The following is a 15,244-nucleotide window of genomic DNA, read 5'->3' as shown; positions in this document are numbered from 1 at the left end:
ACCATGACTATCAAGGATGTCAAGAGTTTTGCATGTTTCTTCATGTGACAAATGCACCAGTTTTGAGTGACCCTTCCCCCTGTTTGTTCCATCCTGTCTGAAGACCTAACTAACAACTAATTAGCTAGCACCAAACACAGATGAAAAGGGAAACCAATATGTATTTTTCGCCTTAGATGAATAGGGGAAAATGATATACGCTGACAAGTCAAATTTTGGCACCTGTATATTAGCTACCTAGCTATGCATTACCTACCACTAAATGAATGCACGTGTCATTGGAAGCTAAAGCTGAAGATGTCAAGTCATGTTTATGCTGTCATTATGGTGGCTAGGTGTAGTAGTGCGACCGATTCATTTGATAAGGCATTTATACCCATAAAAAAGCCACACAACACAGGAGTATACAAAGTATATTACCAAGTGTATTTCCCCTCTGTCAATGTACTGTACACATATTAAGATTAATTTCACAGGAACACTTTACAATATCATTGAGTGAGGACAGGAATATACTCTGGAGCAGTGGCACTTCATAAAATAATAAAAGAATAAAGAGGAAATCCCAGAAATTGAAAATATTAACATAATACAACGGAGTGAATGTCAACACGACAGACAAAGAGAGACATGTTTTTCAGTGTACATAAAATGAAGAACCAAGAAAAAAAATTACACATCATCCTTTGTGTTTTCTCTTGAAACGTTTACATACAATCACTAACCAGTCCTTAATGGAAATGTAATGCCATTCAACATTGAAAAAGAAAATGCTGAATATGGGTTTCTGTAGTCAGACAATGTTGTCTCATCATAGACAAATCTCTATCTGATTATAAAAGGCAACATAAACAACTGAACGCCTTATTTTGTTAAGGAGGAATGCTAACAAGAGAAACACTGAAATATCTGAGAAATAGCTATACAATTCACAAACCTTCAATAATGTCTCACAGAATAGTATTTTATTAATGGGTATAAAAACCAGAATACATGTTCAGTTTGCTTTCTAAGGAAACACTTGTTAATCTCTCAAAGATATGTTTCTACTGTTTGTGCCTTTCCAGTTTTTGTGTCAATATTGAAGAAGGAAGGGAAAGCCAGCCTCTTGACACAAGGTTGGGCATCTCCCCCTACCCAGGAACCACTAGAAAAAGTTCTTCAAAAGTGAATCTGTGTCCTGAAGCTCCCTTTCATATTCACTCTCTACTTCTCCTCATGGGGGATCTGGCTGGAGTGTTGACAGTGGTAACCGTGGAGGCAGAACATCTCTCACATGAAGTGTATTTTTCATGTCTGTTAGTCTATGTACTCCACAGAACCAACGAGCAAAGCTTTTTCAATCCCAAGACGTCTTTACAAAAATGTTTACAGAGCAATGTCTTTGCTACAGTAGCATTTTGAGGAACTTCTTCTTGGATGGAATGACACACTGTAGATCTCTCCTCACACAGAGATGAGAGAATCTGGCTCATTTTATTCATCCAGATAGAGGGGTTGTTGGCTAAATTAGGCTGTGAATTGTATATTACTTTTGAAAACCTGTATTTTCCATAAGGAAAGAAATATATCATTATGCTTAAAACATGGTTCAATTATAGTCAACTAGCAACATTTCACCATGGACAACCAGACGAGATAACACAAAATGGGGTAGACTAGTCTGCTGAGAAGGTGGGTCACTCAGTCTCCAAGTATGGGTATGGCTTTTGTTTATTCTAGTAAACGCTATTGGGTTGCTTTGTTGTTATTTACCATAATGACCAATCGGTACACACCGATACCTCTGACGTTATTAGAAGACAGAGAGACTTGAGAACTGACATTCATGCAAATCTGTTTCTAGAGTACAATGGTCTTTTCTATAGTACAATGGTCTCAGCTCAGTTTTCACTGTGAACCATAAAGTTGATAGATGGGGTGCTATATACAAAGACAGCAAATGGATAGGCTTCTAATCCAGTATGAAATACTATGTTAACCAATACAGTACTTGGTATGTGATAGAAATTAAAAATATATAATTTACCTGGAACTGTGAAAATACTGATGGTAAGTAGTTTTTTTTGTTAGTTTTTGTGGCGCAAATGTAACAATTACACCCTAAACTTTGGATGTTTATCTAGTGGATCATGTGGAATTTTAATTGGGAGAACCCCCTTTCCATGATTTTCCTCTAGCCTATCTCTCTCTTGCTCTCCTTCTCTCTTCTTCCCTCTCTCAGACGTAATACTCTTTTTGTTTGTTCTTGTTGCCCTTGGTGACAGCCTTGGCTACTGTAGCCGTTATACTTGGTGTCTTCTCTAGCTTGACCATGGCCCCGTTGCCCTCAGCAACTGGGTTGTTGATGAAGCTGTGTCCCTGGTCCGTCCGGTAGGAGCTCTCGTCACGGTTGCGGTACTTGTACATGGCGTAGAGGAGGATGAGAATGCAGAGGGCAGCAGCTGCCACAATGCCAACCACCATCCCTGTGGTGCTACTGGACTCCCCGATCCTATCCACCAGGCCGGGATATATGATCTTCTCACCAGGGGCTGTAGGGTCGGCTGTGGGCACATGGGGGAAATTGGGGGGGTAAGTTAGTCCTGGTGTATTCCGAGATGATGGAGGGACGGGGGGCAGAAGCACCTGGTCACGGGTGTTCATTTTGCCCGCGGGGATGTGGAGCTGGTCAGGGTTGGTGGTGGGAGCAGAAGGAGGGGGGCGGGGATTATGGGGTTTCTGGGCCCGGCCCTCACCAGCGGCGGGGGGAGGAGGAGGCAGGACTGTCCTGTCAGTGACCAGGGGGGAGTTTTTGTAAAAGTCCTCATCATCTGATTCCGTCAACTCCCCCGAACCAAAGGATGAGACCTCCACAGGGTCACCGCAGTCCTCCTGGTCCGAGGGGCAGGGAGGGTGAGGGTTGGACAGCATCAGGGACTCTTTGGTGGTCTCAAGTGGGGACAGGGAGGTGGGAGGAGGGGGGATAGCAGGGTAACGGGTGGCGATGGATGGGGGCTCAAGGGAATCCACTGTTATTATAGGCAACACTAATTCACCTCCTAGAAAAGAAACAGAGAAGATAGGAGGAGCACACATTAGAGGAACATTACGAGACCCCAGACACAACTAATGAACAATTATGCTCCTTATATTACAAACACAATGAGTGTTTAGAATGTTCCAAATAATCTAATATTACGCCCTGTAGGGGCAAGATAATTAATATGGAAGATATTTAATTATACAGTATTATCATCAATATGGATTTGCTTACAGGTTCATATTTCTGTACTTCTCTTTATTAAAAAATACATCAAATCACTTACGCACATCAACATATTGCCCCATGATTTTTGCATGAAGAGAAAAAAAAGCTGATATATTTACTGAACAGAAATATTAACGCAACATGCAAGAATTTCAAAGATTTTACTGAGTTACAGTCATATAAATCATATAAGGAAATCAGTCAATTGAAATAAATTCATTAGGCCCTAATCTATGGATTTCACATGACTGTGCAAGGGCGCAGCCAGGGGTGGGTCTGGCTCCCAAGTTGGTGGACCTATGCCCTCCCAGGCCTCCAAGTGGGTGGGCCTATGCCCTCCCAGGCCTCCAAGTGGATGGACCTATGCCCTCCCAGGCCTCCAAGTGGGCGGGCCTATGCCCTCCCAGGCCTACCCCTGGCTGCTCCCTTGCCCAGTCATGTGAAATCCATAGATTAGGGCATAATGAATTTACTTCAATTAACTGATTTCTTTATATGAACAGCCAATCAGAATGAGTTTTATTTGCAGTTTTAGGCAGTTGTTTCCATGTGAGTGACAACATTTGTTAGAGTACTAAGGTTGAACATCTTTCATGTTTGTAAACCCACATCAAGCCTTTCTTGTAAGTAGTTAACCTCTCATAGCAGGAGTTTCAGTTTTAATATAACCAATAACAATGGCACGTATTAGGGAACAAAGCTGTAAAAATATCAAGGTTAGGAAAACAATGAAAAAAATCTAATAAAGCCGATATATATATACTGAACAAAAATATAAATGCAACATACAACAATTTAAAAGATTTTACTGAGTTACAGTTCATATATGGAAATCAGTCAATTGAAATAAATAAATTAGGCCCTAATTCACCTAACTCTACTGACAGTGTTGTTAGTAAAGGGAGTGTCAGGGAAGGGCAAGAGGAGACGTGGAGAGAAAGGGATCATGACAATGTCCGTTTATCTGGATAATCTGTGACATCCTACAGGACATCCTGCAAGACATCCTACAGGACATCCTACAGGACATCCTACAGGACATCCTACAGGACATCCTACAGGACATCCTACAGGACATCCTACAGGACATCCTACAGGACATCCTACAGAACATCCTACAGAACATCCTACAGAACATCCTGCAAGACATCCTACAGGACATCCTACCATTAAACCTTAAAAATTGACGAGACGGATATGATTTAAATTATCAATGGAATCCTGAAATGTATGACTAGACCCCATTTACCACTGCAATTCAAGAATGACCCAGCTGTTTCCCCCAGTTGTTTATTTATTTTGTTTAGGGGAGTGGACACAAAGGGTAGAAAGAGATTGTATAATCTTCAAATAAGATCCTTGCTAGCTAGTGGCAGTAATGACATCTCTCCTAACAGTGAATTTAGAGCAGAGTTAGTAGCTGAGGAAAATACTAGCAATGAGAACAGACAAAATGGCAAACTTAAAAGTAGCGATAATAAGGCTAGCTAGATCAAGAACCATAAAACTAGCCTACTGGTCCCTAGTGTAGGAAGACACCCGGTGCAGTAGGGGAGCTCATGCTCCCTCCCGGTCCTTCCTAGGGCCTTGATATGACACTAAACCCCAGGCCAGGGCTGACAGACAGACTCACCTGTTCCAGGCTCACACTCCTCCAGATCCTCGTCATCACTGGGACACTCAGCAGACGCCACCAAGATGTCATCCGAGTTCTGAGACTGAGGAGAAGAGGGCACAACGTTGTTGGCTTTGTGATCTATACTGCCTTTTACCAGGATCTTTAAAACTCTTAATTGTCAATGTCAGACATGAATAAAACAATAATACCAAGGTGTTCCAAATTTTTTTACTTGAAGTGAAACTTCATTATTTGAGAATTCTAAAATGGCTAGGTTGGAGTATTGCAGCCATTGCTGTTTCCACCAGATCAATAGTATAATAAAAATTCATTATGTGCATGGATTCAATTTCACAGGGTTAGATCCATGATGCAATGATTGTGCTTAAATGTATGCATTCAACAATATCCTGGACTACAGAAGCTATATAAATATCACATTGTTTGACCAGGAAATTACATTAATGCATCACTTGGTCCTCACATGTCAAGGCACAGACACCTCATGATAAATCATATCCACACAGGTTGGGTATGAGACACCGCTATTTGACAGCTCTCACATACAGTACATTATTCATTGGCCTGCCCGGAGCGCTTTCAAAGAATGTAGTTACTACAAGCAACCAGTAGGTGTAGCCAAAACCTAAAGCTGTCTGGCATTATGACCTTCAGAAAGATCACTGAAATTCAACAGGGGCTTGAGAAATCGGGTCTATGTAAATCTATGCTAATGCTCTCGATTTACATAGACAGGGAAGTAAGCAGTTAGGCCATGATTGACATCAATGTATCTCCTTCATTATCGTATGGACAGGCCTATTACCAACTTATTCAGCTGGAGGAAGGAGCCTTTAGCCCGCCGCACCATATCAATTTATTTACAGACACATGGAATGTGTCCGGAACTAGACATGCTTACTGGGCCATAGCTATTACAGAGTACAATCATCCAGCAAATGTGCTTTTAAGACATTTGGGGCCATAGTTAGTGTTTTAAAGGGTATCAACGCTATGTTTTGTTCTCAATAAATCTTCAGTAACTGCGATCAGAACAAATTGTTTTGCCGTTTGAAACGGGAGGACGATAAAAGAGTTTTGTTTGGCACTTGTGTCTTGCTCTCTAATCCACACAGCACCGTTGTGGCATTTTGAGTCTCTATTTAAAATATGCTGCTGTGCTGTTATTAGATCTGCCTGACTGCATTCATAAAGCAATTAGTACCTCCTCCCTGTGTTTGTATATGCAACGCCTGTAGTTTCATAAGACATGTTTATTGTTTATGGTGGCATTGTAGGTTTTATTAACTTGGTTTGTTTTGGAAATGTATGACATGACACCATAACTAATGTTCAGCCCGGAGACTGATACACAAATCACATTAAAACGAAAACCACTACCTGAGAAATAAATACAGCATTTCATATTCCACTACTGTCGTCTAATGGTACAGAGGCAGTTGACCGTGTTGTTCTGTAACATGCCCATAGGAGTCCTGCTGTCTTAACGCTACGGAGTACAGGATGGGGACCACAACAGAGGGGAGAGGATTGCCAAGTGATTACACAGGTGTTTGTCTCTCCTATTCAGAGTGTTAGAGAAAAACATGATAAACAGTCATTTCCTACTTTAAATATATTTTAGACTTGTACTGTTGAATATTTTGATAACCTCTCTTTCCATGTGACTGATGTTGATTTAAATATTCAGATAGCTCATGAACATAACTTATGTTTTCATGTGTTGAAAGGGCAAGCGTGGTAGTTAGCCACATTCTGCTGGGAGCCTAATAACAGTCTCTCTGTAAACCCTCTCCTGGTCTCCCTAGGGCTATTTACATTCAGCAAGACTGGATTAAAGCTACTTAAAGGTTCTACGTGGGGTTGAATTTAGGTTCATCAACATTCATGCAAATGACTACCGGATCGCTGGATATGGAAATAGGCAGTTTAGCCGTGATTGGCATAAATTGTTATTGAGCGTGACCTTCCTTCATCTCTTGATGAACAAAGTCGAAGGCTGAGCATATAAGGTTTAATTCCAAGGAACGGGGGAACAGAGGATGGTGGTCTCTTGACAATTTACACTGAACGTGGTGTGGCCTTCTGCTTGGATCTATGTGCCCAGGGGCGGACTAATAATAGTCAGTGTAGAAAAATATTGTAGCTTTATCTGCTAAAATCCCTGAAAAACTAGCTTTTTGGGGATTTGAAAAAAGAAAGAAAGAGAGCATCACATCTCTGAGGCAGTTGACTTCCACAGGGTCTGCTAGTTGTGTAACTGCTGTGCACTGTTACCATGACATTTAAAGTCACAATACAAACAGACAAATGGAAGTGAATGCATTTCCACATCAGAGAGAGTAGCACATATTTCACCTTGGAATGAGAGTTTAATAACCTGTCTAGGATCAGCGTGGCGCTAGCGGCACACCCCCCCCCCCCCCCCACTGAAAAACCAGTGCCGCGAAATTCAAAAAAAATATTTTTTAAAAATATTTAACTTTCACACATTAAAGTCCAATACAGCTAATGAAAGACACAGATCTTGTGAATCCAGTCAACATGTCCGATTTTTAAAATGTTTTACAGGGAAGACACAATATGTAAAGATGTACATCTATTACCTAAAAATACATTAGCATAATCCACCATCTTTTATTTGTCCACCAACACCAGTAGCCATCACCAATTCGGCTAAACTAAGATATTTATAGCCCCTAACCAACAAAAAAACTAATTAGATGACAGTCTGATAACATATTTATGGTATGGGATAGGTTTTGTTAGAAAAAAGTGCATATTTCAGGTAGATGGCATAGGTTACAATTGCACCCACCGTCACAAATGGAATAGAAAAACTACTTAGAGCAACGTGTTTACCTACTTACTAATCATCAAACATTTCGTAAAAATACACAGCATACACGAATCGAAAGACACAGATCCTGTGAATACAGACAATATTTCAGATTTTCTAAGTGTCTTACAGCGAAAACACAATAAATCGTTATATTAGCATAGCACATAGCACATAGCAGCCCAGCATTGATTCTAGCCAAAGTGAGCGATAAAAGTCAACATCGCCAAAAGATATTAATTTTTTCACTAACCTTCTCAGAATTCTTCCGATGACACTCCTGTAACATCATATTACACAATCCATATAGAGTTTGATCGCAAATGTTTATATTTAGCCACCAAAATCATGGTTAGACAATGTGAAATGTAGACAAGCTGGTCAGAAAATGTCCTTGCGCCACTTAGACAGTGATCTACTCTTATACATAAATACTCATAAACGTGACTAAAAAATATAGGGTGGACAGGGATTGATAGACAATTTAATTCTTAATACAATTGCGGAATTACATTTTTTAATTTATCCTTACTTTTCAATACAGTTTGCGCCAAGCGAAGCTACGTCAAAAAACATGGCGTCCTAAGCCACTAAAATGTTTCGACAGAAACACGATTTATCATAATAAAAATGTCCTACCTTGAGCTGTTCTTCCATCAGTATCTTGGGCAAAGGATCCTTTCTTGGGAGTAATCGTCTTTTGGTGGAAAGCTGTCCTCTTGCCATGTGGAAATGCCAACTGCGTTCGGGATGAACTGAAAAGCGTGCCCAGCTATTCACATCGTTTCAAAAATAAATGTCCCAAAATCGCACTAAACGGATATAAATTGCTATAAAACGCTTTAAATTAACTACCTTATGGTGTTTTTAACTCCTATAACGAGTGAAAAGATGACCGGAGAAATATAACAGGCTAAACTAACGCTTGGAACAGGAGCGGGTCGGTGTCCAGCACGGGCGTTACGCAGCAAGGAAAGATTTGCTAGCTACAGGGTTTTTTAATTTATAGGGCCTGTGAACGCGCAATCGACCCCATTGGAATTGTCATCACGTAAAGGCATCCAGGGGAAGACGTAAGAAGTGTCCGTATAGTCGAAGCAATAACAGTGCCCTTTTAACTGACTTCAGAACAGTGGCCAACATTTCTGAAATCTGACTTCTGAAATTGCTGTAGAATGGGCTCTGTTCCACTTAGAGACAAAATTTCAACTCCTATAGAAACTATAGACTGTTTTCTATCCAATAATAATAATAATATGCATATTGTACGATCAAGGATTTTGTGGGAAGCCGTTTCAAAAATGACCCAATTAGCATAAATAGTCTAAACAGCGCCCCCATCCCCAACAGGTTTTAACAAACCAGCAATTGGAAAAACACATTCAATAGAGCTAACTTATGTTCAAAAACATGTCTAGGTCCAGTGCCTTGTCTGTGTTCCCTTATTGAAAATCTCTTGGTTTTAATGAGTAATTACTGCCTCTTATTGGCAGAGGCAAGCAGCATGGTTATGTTGAAAATGTGCAAGGGAATTGAGATACATGGAGATTGTTCCTGTGAAAGTGTTCTTGAAGGGTCATTTTTGTAGTGCTCTCTGATTTGTCTGCCTGTTGAGCTTTTATGTAGATGGAGCGTCTGTCTCATGCAGCCAACCTCCTGGGAAAGGACACACAGTTTGTCTGTCTATCTGTCTGGCGAAGTATCTTCACAGAACTCTCCCATCTAAATGGTTACTTATGCTGTCGGCCTAATGTTTATCCCTCAAACTAGCTCACCCACAGTCCTGTCAGAATCACCTCTAGCATTAGGAGAAGACCGTACAGTTCCTTTAATACAATGTTAAAGCCAGAATTACAGTAATGGGGGACTGTTAACATACTGATAAAATGGCTAGTCTGAGTCATTAGCCATCATTACATCACCTCTTGCACCATTGGTCACTAATAATGTTCAACATGGCCCTAGTACCCTGCCCTGCCCACAAGCCCCCACTCGGCCCTCCCTCTGACCTGGGAGATGCTCTCCCTCATGCTGGGTGAGCGTTGCCTGCGGGTGGTGGTGGTGGCCATGGTGGTGGTGGTCTCCATGATGGTGGTGGACATGTCGGAGACAGCCAGTGGGGTGGTGGAGGTGGTCTCAGTGGTCAGCACTGACAGTGAGTCTCCCACCAGCCTCAGGTTCCCCTCAGCCTGGACACTGGGGTCACTCTCTGCCGCCAGCTTAAGCACCTGCAGGCCGTTATAGTAGAGACCAGAGATCTGGCCCTGGAACGGCCGGCCTTTATCCTGACCCCCGATCTTTATCGCTGCCTGGCTGTTGAAGATGGTCAGCTGTCGTCCTATAGTGAGGTAAAGGAAGAGGAGAAAGAGAGATAGAGAAAGAGATAGAAGTGGAGAGAGAGAGACAAACACAAACAGGCAGACATCCAATTACATTTAAGCAATAAGGCCCGAGGGGGTGTAGTATATGGCTAATATACCACGGCTAAGGGCTGTTCTTACGCACAACGCAAAGTGGAATGCCTGGATACAGCCCTTAGCCGTGGTATATTGGCCATATACTGTACCAAAAACCCCTCGAGGTGCCTTATTGCTATTATAAACTGGTTACCAATGTGATTAGAGCAGTAAAAATAAATGTTTTGTCATTCCCGTGGTATACGGTCTGATATACCACGGCTGTCAGCCAATCAGCATTCAGGGTTTGAACCCAGTTTATAATATGAGTTATACCGTGCTAAAGACTCAGAAGGGCCTTAGTAAAATGTTGTGATAGGCATGTTAACACCTTGTCTGGAATGTTTAATTCAATCAAAGTGGTCTGGTTTGTATTTTGCATATTTCTATTCAGTCGTCTTATTGGCACAGAGATAAGGGCCAAATATGCTCTGAGTGTAAGCTGTGGTTAGTTTGAATGTTAGATTGGTACATCAACTGGTTAGTGTTTAAAAGCAGAGTTCGTGACTTGGCTTAATCCTGGTCATAGGGTCAAAAAAGGGTCTTTTCAAATGGGTTAAGTCTTTGCAAGAGGGGAAGGGGGCACAATAGTGGGTATACTTTGACTTTAATTTAGCTATCAGTGTGTTCACAGAGAGTAATGGGGAGAAAGGAGAGTCATGGGAAAGTGTAAGCACATAACTTCCCTTCATAAAACACAGGAAGTCGTTTCTTTAAATTGATGGACAACTAGGGACTGGGCATTTCCCTTCATCCTCTCGGTCAGAGGCTGGTGGACCAATCAGTGTTGTTTCTCTGGAGCAGCACTGACAATAAGCACTGTTACTGTTAAATCATCACTCAGTGAGATCAGCATGTTGAGAGAGGGTCATGTAATGTGTGTCCTTATCAGGAGAATGCTGATTAACTATGTAGCTATGCAGTGTTGCAGTGGCAGTAATTTACCTGTCTGTCAGGGTCTAAGCCCCTTTGTCCCTGAACATGTCTGTGATATGGTTGCCAAGACACAGGGAAATCATCTGGAGGTATAGTAGGGAGAGTATAGTGGTGTTTAGTGAGGTCACATTAGCGTGGGGCTTTTAGCATTGCCAATTAACCGCAGCGTGGACTATACATGAACCATCCAGTTTAGAGAATTTAGAGAGACCAGGATGTTCATTTAAATGGAACGTTTACTGTGAGATACTGTAATACCTTGTTGCAAGAACCACCAGCATTAGATGAAATGTTCCTTTACAAGCTAATTATTCCAGTTGTTTAGCAGGTTAGTTATTATCATCAATGATGTTCGCATCACAAGAATAATAAACAGATAATACCAATGTAATAAAATCAGCAGCATCTAATTAAACACAGTAATTAGGAGGGACTTTGTTGGAGGGTTAGTCAGGGGTTATGTTTATTTAGTTAAATAGTTTTAAAATCTCTGAAGAGGTGCAGCATTCCCAGAAGGGGATGGCAAAGGATACCTGGTAGATGTACGGTACTATCACTCATGATACTAAATGGCGTTAGTTAAGTTATTCTAAATGGCTATCGGTTATATGGCTGAGATGGCTGTTTCCCATCATAGTCACGACCATCCACAGTCAATTTCAGTCCAGTCCCAAACAAACCCAACATGCTGACATCTGTATCTCTATACTGTACATACAGTAGGTAACAGCATTTGATCCTTTGCTTGTCACCTTTGTCTCTTAGCACTGCACCTCTTACAGGGATTAGACAGAGGGATTTAAACTGGATTTAGCAACTGTTTAATGGATGAATTAATTTGTTGTTTACCTTTGTCGAGTAGCCACTCGTCAACTACCCGACCAAGTCGGTATGGGATTCTTTGTCTAGCAATAGCCAGGCGCTCATTATCAAAGTTCCCTTCAGAGAATTTGGAGAGACAGATTAGAGGTTAAAGTCTGGAAGTTGAAAGATCACAAGGTTAGAGACAGGGCATCATGGCTAACACGTTTAGCAAGTTCTCAATTTGAACCCAGCTTCAGGTTTAAAAAAAACTTGTGCTTTACTTAGTGGTATTTATTAAAGGGATAGTAACAAAGGGCATACTAGTTAGAATGGTGTTTAGTTCTATTTATAAAGTTCTGAGCTGGTTCATTTGGTGGGGATTGGTGTATTTATTAACTTTTTAACCAAGCATCAGGGCTTAAATGCAAACAAAATAGAAGAACAGATATAACTGTAATTGGGAGAAATCAGCAAGGGAGAAACAACGCATGCAACATCAATTCACAATTTAACCTTTAGAACCATGAACACAGTTTAAGTAAATGGCAGGAAGAGGTTTTCTGGTTGTTATCATCTCAATGGAAGGGCATGACTATGGTGATTATTACTGTTAGGGGAAGTAGCCTAGCAGGGTTCCTTATTCTTGAAGAAAGTGATTCATGATAGCATAAAAATTTGATACACAGACATTACAATCAACTGCTAGTTACTCTGAAAAAACAAATATATACAGTACCAGTCAAAAGTTTGGACACACCTACTCATTCAAGGGTTTTTCTATATTTCAACTATTTTCTACGTTGTAGAATAATAGTGAAGACATCAAAACTATGAAATAACACATTATGGAATCATGTAGTAACCAAAAAAGTGTTAAACAAATCAAAATATATTTTATATTCTTCAAAGTAGCCACCCTTTGCCTTGACGACAGCTTTGCACACTCTTGGCATTCTCTCAACCAGCTTCATGAGGAATGCTTTTCCAACAGTCTTGAAGGAGTTCCCACATATGCTGAGCACTTGTTGGCTGCTTTTCCTTCACTCTGTGGTCCAATTCATCCCAAACTCAATTGTGTTGAGGTCGGGTGATTGTGGAGGCCAAGTGATCTGATGCAGCATTCCATCAATCTCCTTCTTGGTCAAAAAGACCTTACACAACAATCTGAGGTGCAATCTGAGGTGCAGTTAACTCTAATGAACTTATCCTATGCAGCAGAGGTAACTCTGGATCTTCCTTTCCTGTGGCGGTCCTCATGAGAGCCAGTTTCATCATAGCGCTTGATGGTTTTTGCGACTGCACTTTTCCTGGTAATCCGTCTGGCATTGCAGCCTTGTGAATATTAACCTGTTTAAAGGTCTTACTCACATCGGCTACGAAGAGCGTGAACACACAGCAGTCTGGAACAGCTGGTGCTCTCTTGCATGGTTCACTGCTAGCGAAACAGTCATGTAGTTTATCACCTGCTTCATCTGACCACTTCAATATTGAGCGTGCCACTGGTACTACCTGTTTGAGTTTTTTCTTTTAAGCAGGAATCAGGAGGATAGAATTACACTTAGATTTTCCAAATGAAGGGAGAGGGAGAGCTTTGTATGTGTCTCTGTGTGTAGAGCAAAGGTGATCTAGAGTTTTTTTACCGCTAGTTGCATAGGTGATATGCTGGTAGAAATGAGGTAAAACGTATTTCAGTTTTCCTGCATTAATGTCACCGGCCACTAGGAGCTCCGCCTCTGGGTGAGCATTTTCTTTTTTGCATATGGCCCTTTACAGCTCGTTGAGTGCGGTCTTTGTGCCAGCATCGGTTTCTGGTGGTAAATAGACAGCTACAAAAAAATATATGAAAATTATTCTTGGTAAATAGGATGGTTACAGCTTATCGTTAGGTATTCTAACTCAGGCGAGCAGAATTTTGAGACTTCCTTAATATTTGAGATTGCTCACCAGTTGTGAGCCAACCCCTCCCTTGAGCTTCCCCGATGCCACCGTTCTGTCCTGCTGATGTATAGAAAAACCAGCTAGATTTATATTTATCATGTCCTTGTTCAGCCATGACTCAGAGAACCATAGGATATTACAGTTCTTCAGATCACTTTGATAGGATAGTCGCGAACGGAGCTCATCCAGTTTTTTCTCCAGTGATTGCATGTTCGCCAATATAACTATTTATCCACTCTCCGACGTAGTCTCGTTAGGTATCACGCAAATCGGCCTGAATAGAGTACCACAGTATGAGTCACAATACCCATTGCAAGATGGCGCCGACAAAGATGGTTGCCTTGCTTCGAGTCCTTAGGAAACTATGCAGTATTTAGTTTTTTTAAATGTATTATTTCTTACATTGTTACCCCAGGAAATATTAAGTCTTATTGCATACAGTTGGGAATAACTATTGGATATAAGAGCGACGTCAACTTGACAACATTACGATCAGGAATACGACTTTCCCGAAGCAGATCCATTGTTCGTACCACCACCCAGAACATTGGATCTAATCCCAGAGGCCAACCCAAAACAACATCGCCGCAAAAGAGGTAGACGGAGCGGCCTCCTGGTCAGTCTTCAAAGGAGTGCACACTGCCTACCACTTCAGAGTATACTACTCGCCAATGTCCAGTCTCTAGACAACAAGGTGGATGAAATAATGTCATGGGTTGCCTTCCAGAGAGACATCATAGATTGTAACATTCTCTGTTTCATGGAAACATGGCTCTCTCGGGATATGTTGTTGGAGTCGTTATGCCACTGGGTTTCTTCATGCGTCGCACCGACAGAAATAAACACCTCTCTGGGAAGAAGAAGGGCTTCATGATTAACGACTCATGGTATAACCATAACAACATACAGGAACTCAAGTCCTTCTGCTCACCCGACCTAGAATTCCTTACAATCAAATGCAGACCATATCATCTCCCAAGAGAATTCTCGTCAGTTATCGTCACAGCTGTATATATACCCCCTCAAGCAGATACCACAACTGCCCCCAAGGAACTTCACTGGACTCTATGTAAACTGGAAACCATATATCCTGAGGCTGCATTTATTGTAGCTGGGGATTTTAACAAAGCAAATTTGAGAACAAGGCTAAGATAAATTCTATCAGCATATTGATTGCAGCACTCACGCGGGCAATACACTCGATCACTGCTACTCTAACTTCCGCGATGCATACAAAGCCCTCCCCCGCCCTCCCTTCGGCAAATCCGACCACGACACCATCTTGCTCCTACCGTCTTATAGGCAGAAACTCAAACAGGATGTACCAGTGACAAGAACCATTCAACGCTGGTCTGACCAATCGGAATCCACGCTTTAAGTTT

General features: G+C 41.4%; 1 protein-coding gene across 9 annotated transcripts in view; it reads right to left on the bottom strand.

The window, feature by feature from the left end:
* Nucleotides 1-403: 403 nt before the first annotated feature.
* Nucleotides 404-15,244, bottom strand: part of LOC129863443 (neurexin-2-like) — a 301,564-nt gene continuing 286,723 nt past the window's right edge. For 7 of the 9 annotated variants that reach the window (XM_055935439.1, XM_055935440.1, XM_055935441.1 and 4 more), the window contains 4 exons: nt 11,970-12,059; nt 9,738-10,066; nt 4,884-4,968; nt 404-3,041 (listed from right to left, as the gene is read on the bottom strand). In XM_055935439.1, coding sequence (XP_055791414.1) covers nt 2,221-3,041; nt 4,884-4,968; nt 9,738-10,066; nt 11,970-12,059 — 1,325 coding nt within the window. In that variant the 3' untranslated portion in view covers nt 404-2,220. The remainder of the gene's footprint in view (nt 3,042-4,883; nt 4,969-9,737; nt 10,067-11,969; nt 12,060-15,244) is intronic. The other 2 variants (XM_055935443.1, XM_055935447.1) reach the window with 1 other exon arrangement.

Source organism: Salvelinus fontinalis, chromosome 10 (genome assembly GCF_029448725.1).
Source record: "Salvelinus fontinalis isolate EN_2023a chromosome 10, ASM2944872v1, whole genome shotgun sequence".
Classification (NCBI taxonomy): Eukaryota; Metazoa; Chordata; class Actinopteri; order Salmoniformes; family Salmonidae; genus Salvelinus; species Salvelinus fontinalis.
The sequence above is the reverse complement of the archived record's forward strand: the minus strand, read 5'-3'. Positions and strand labels throughout refer to the sequence as shown.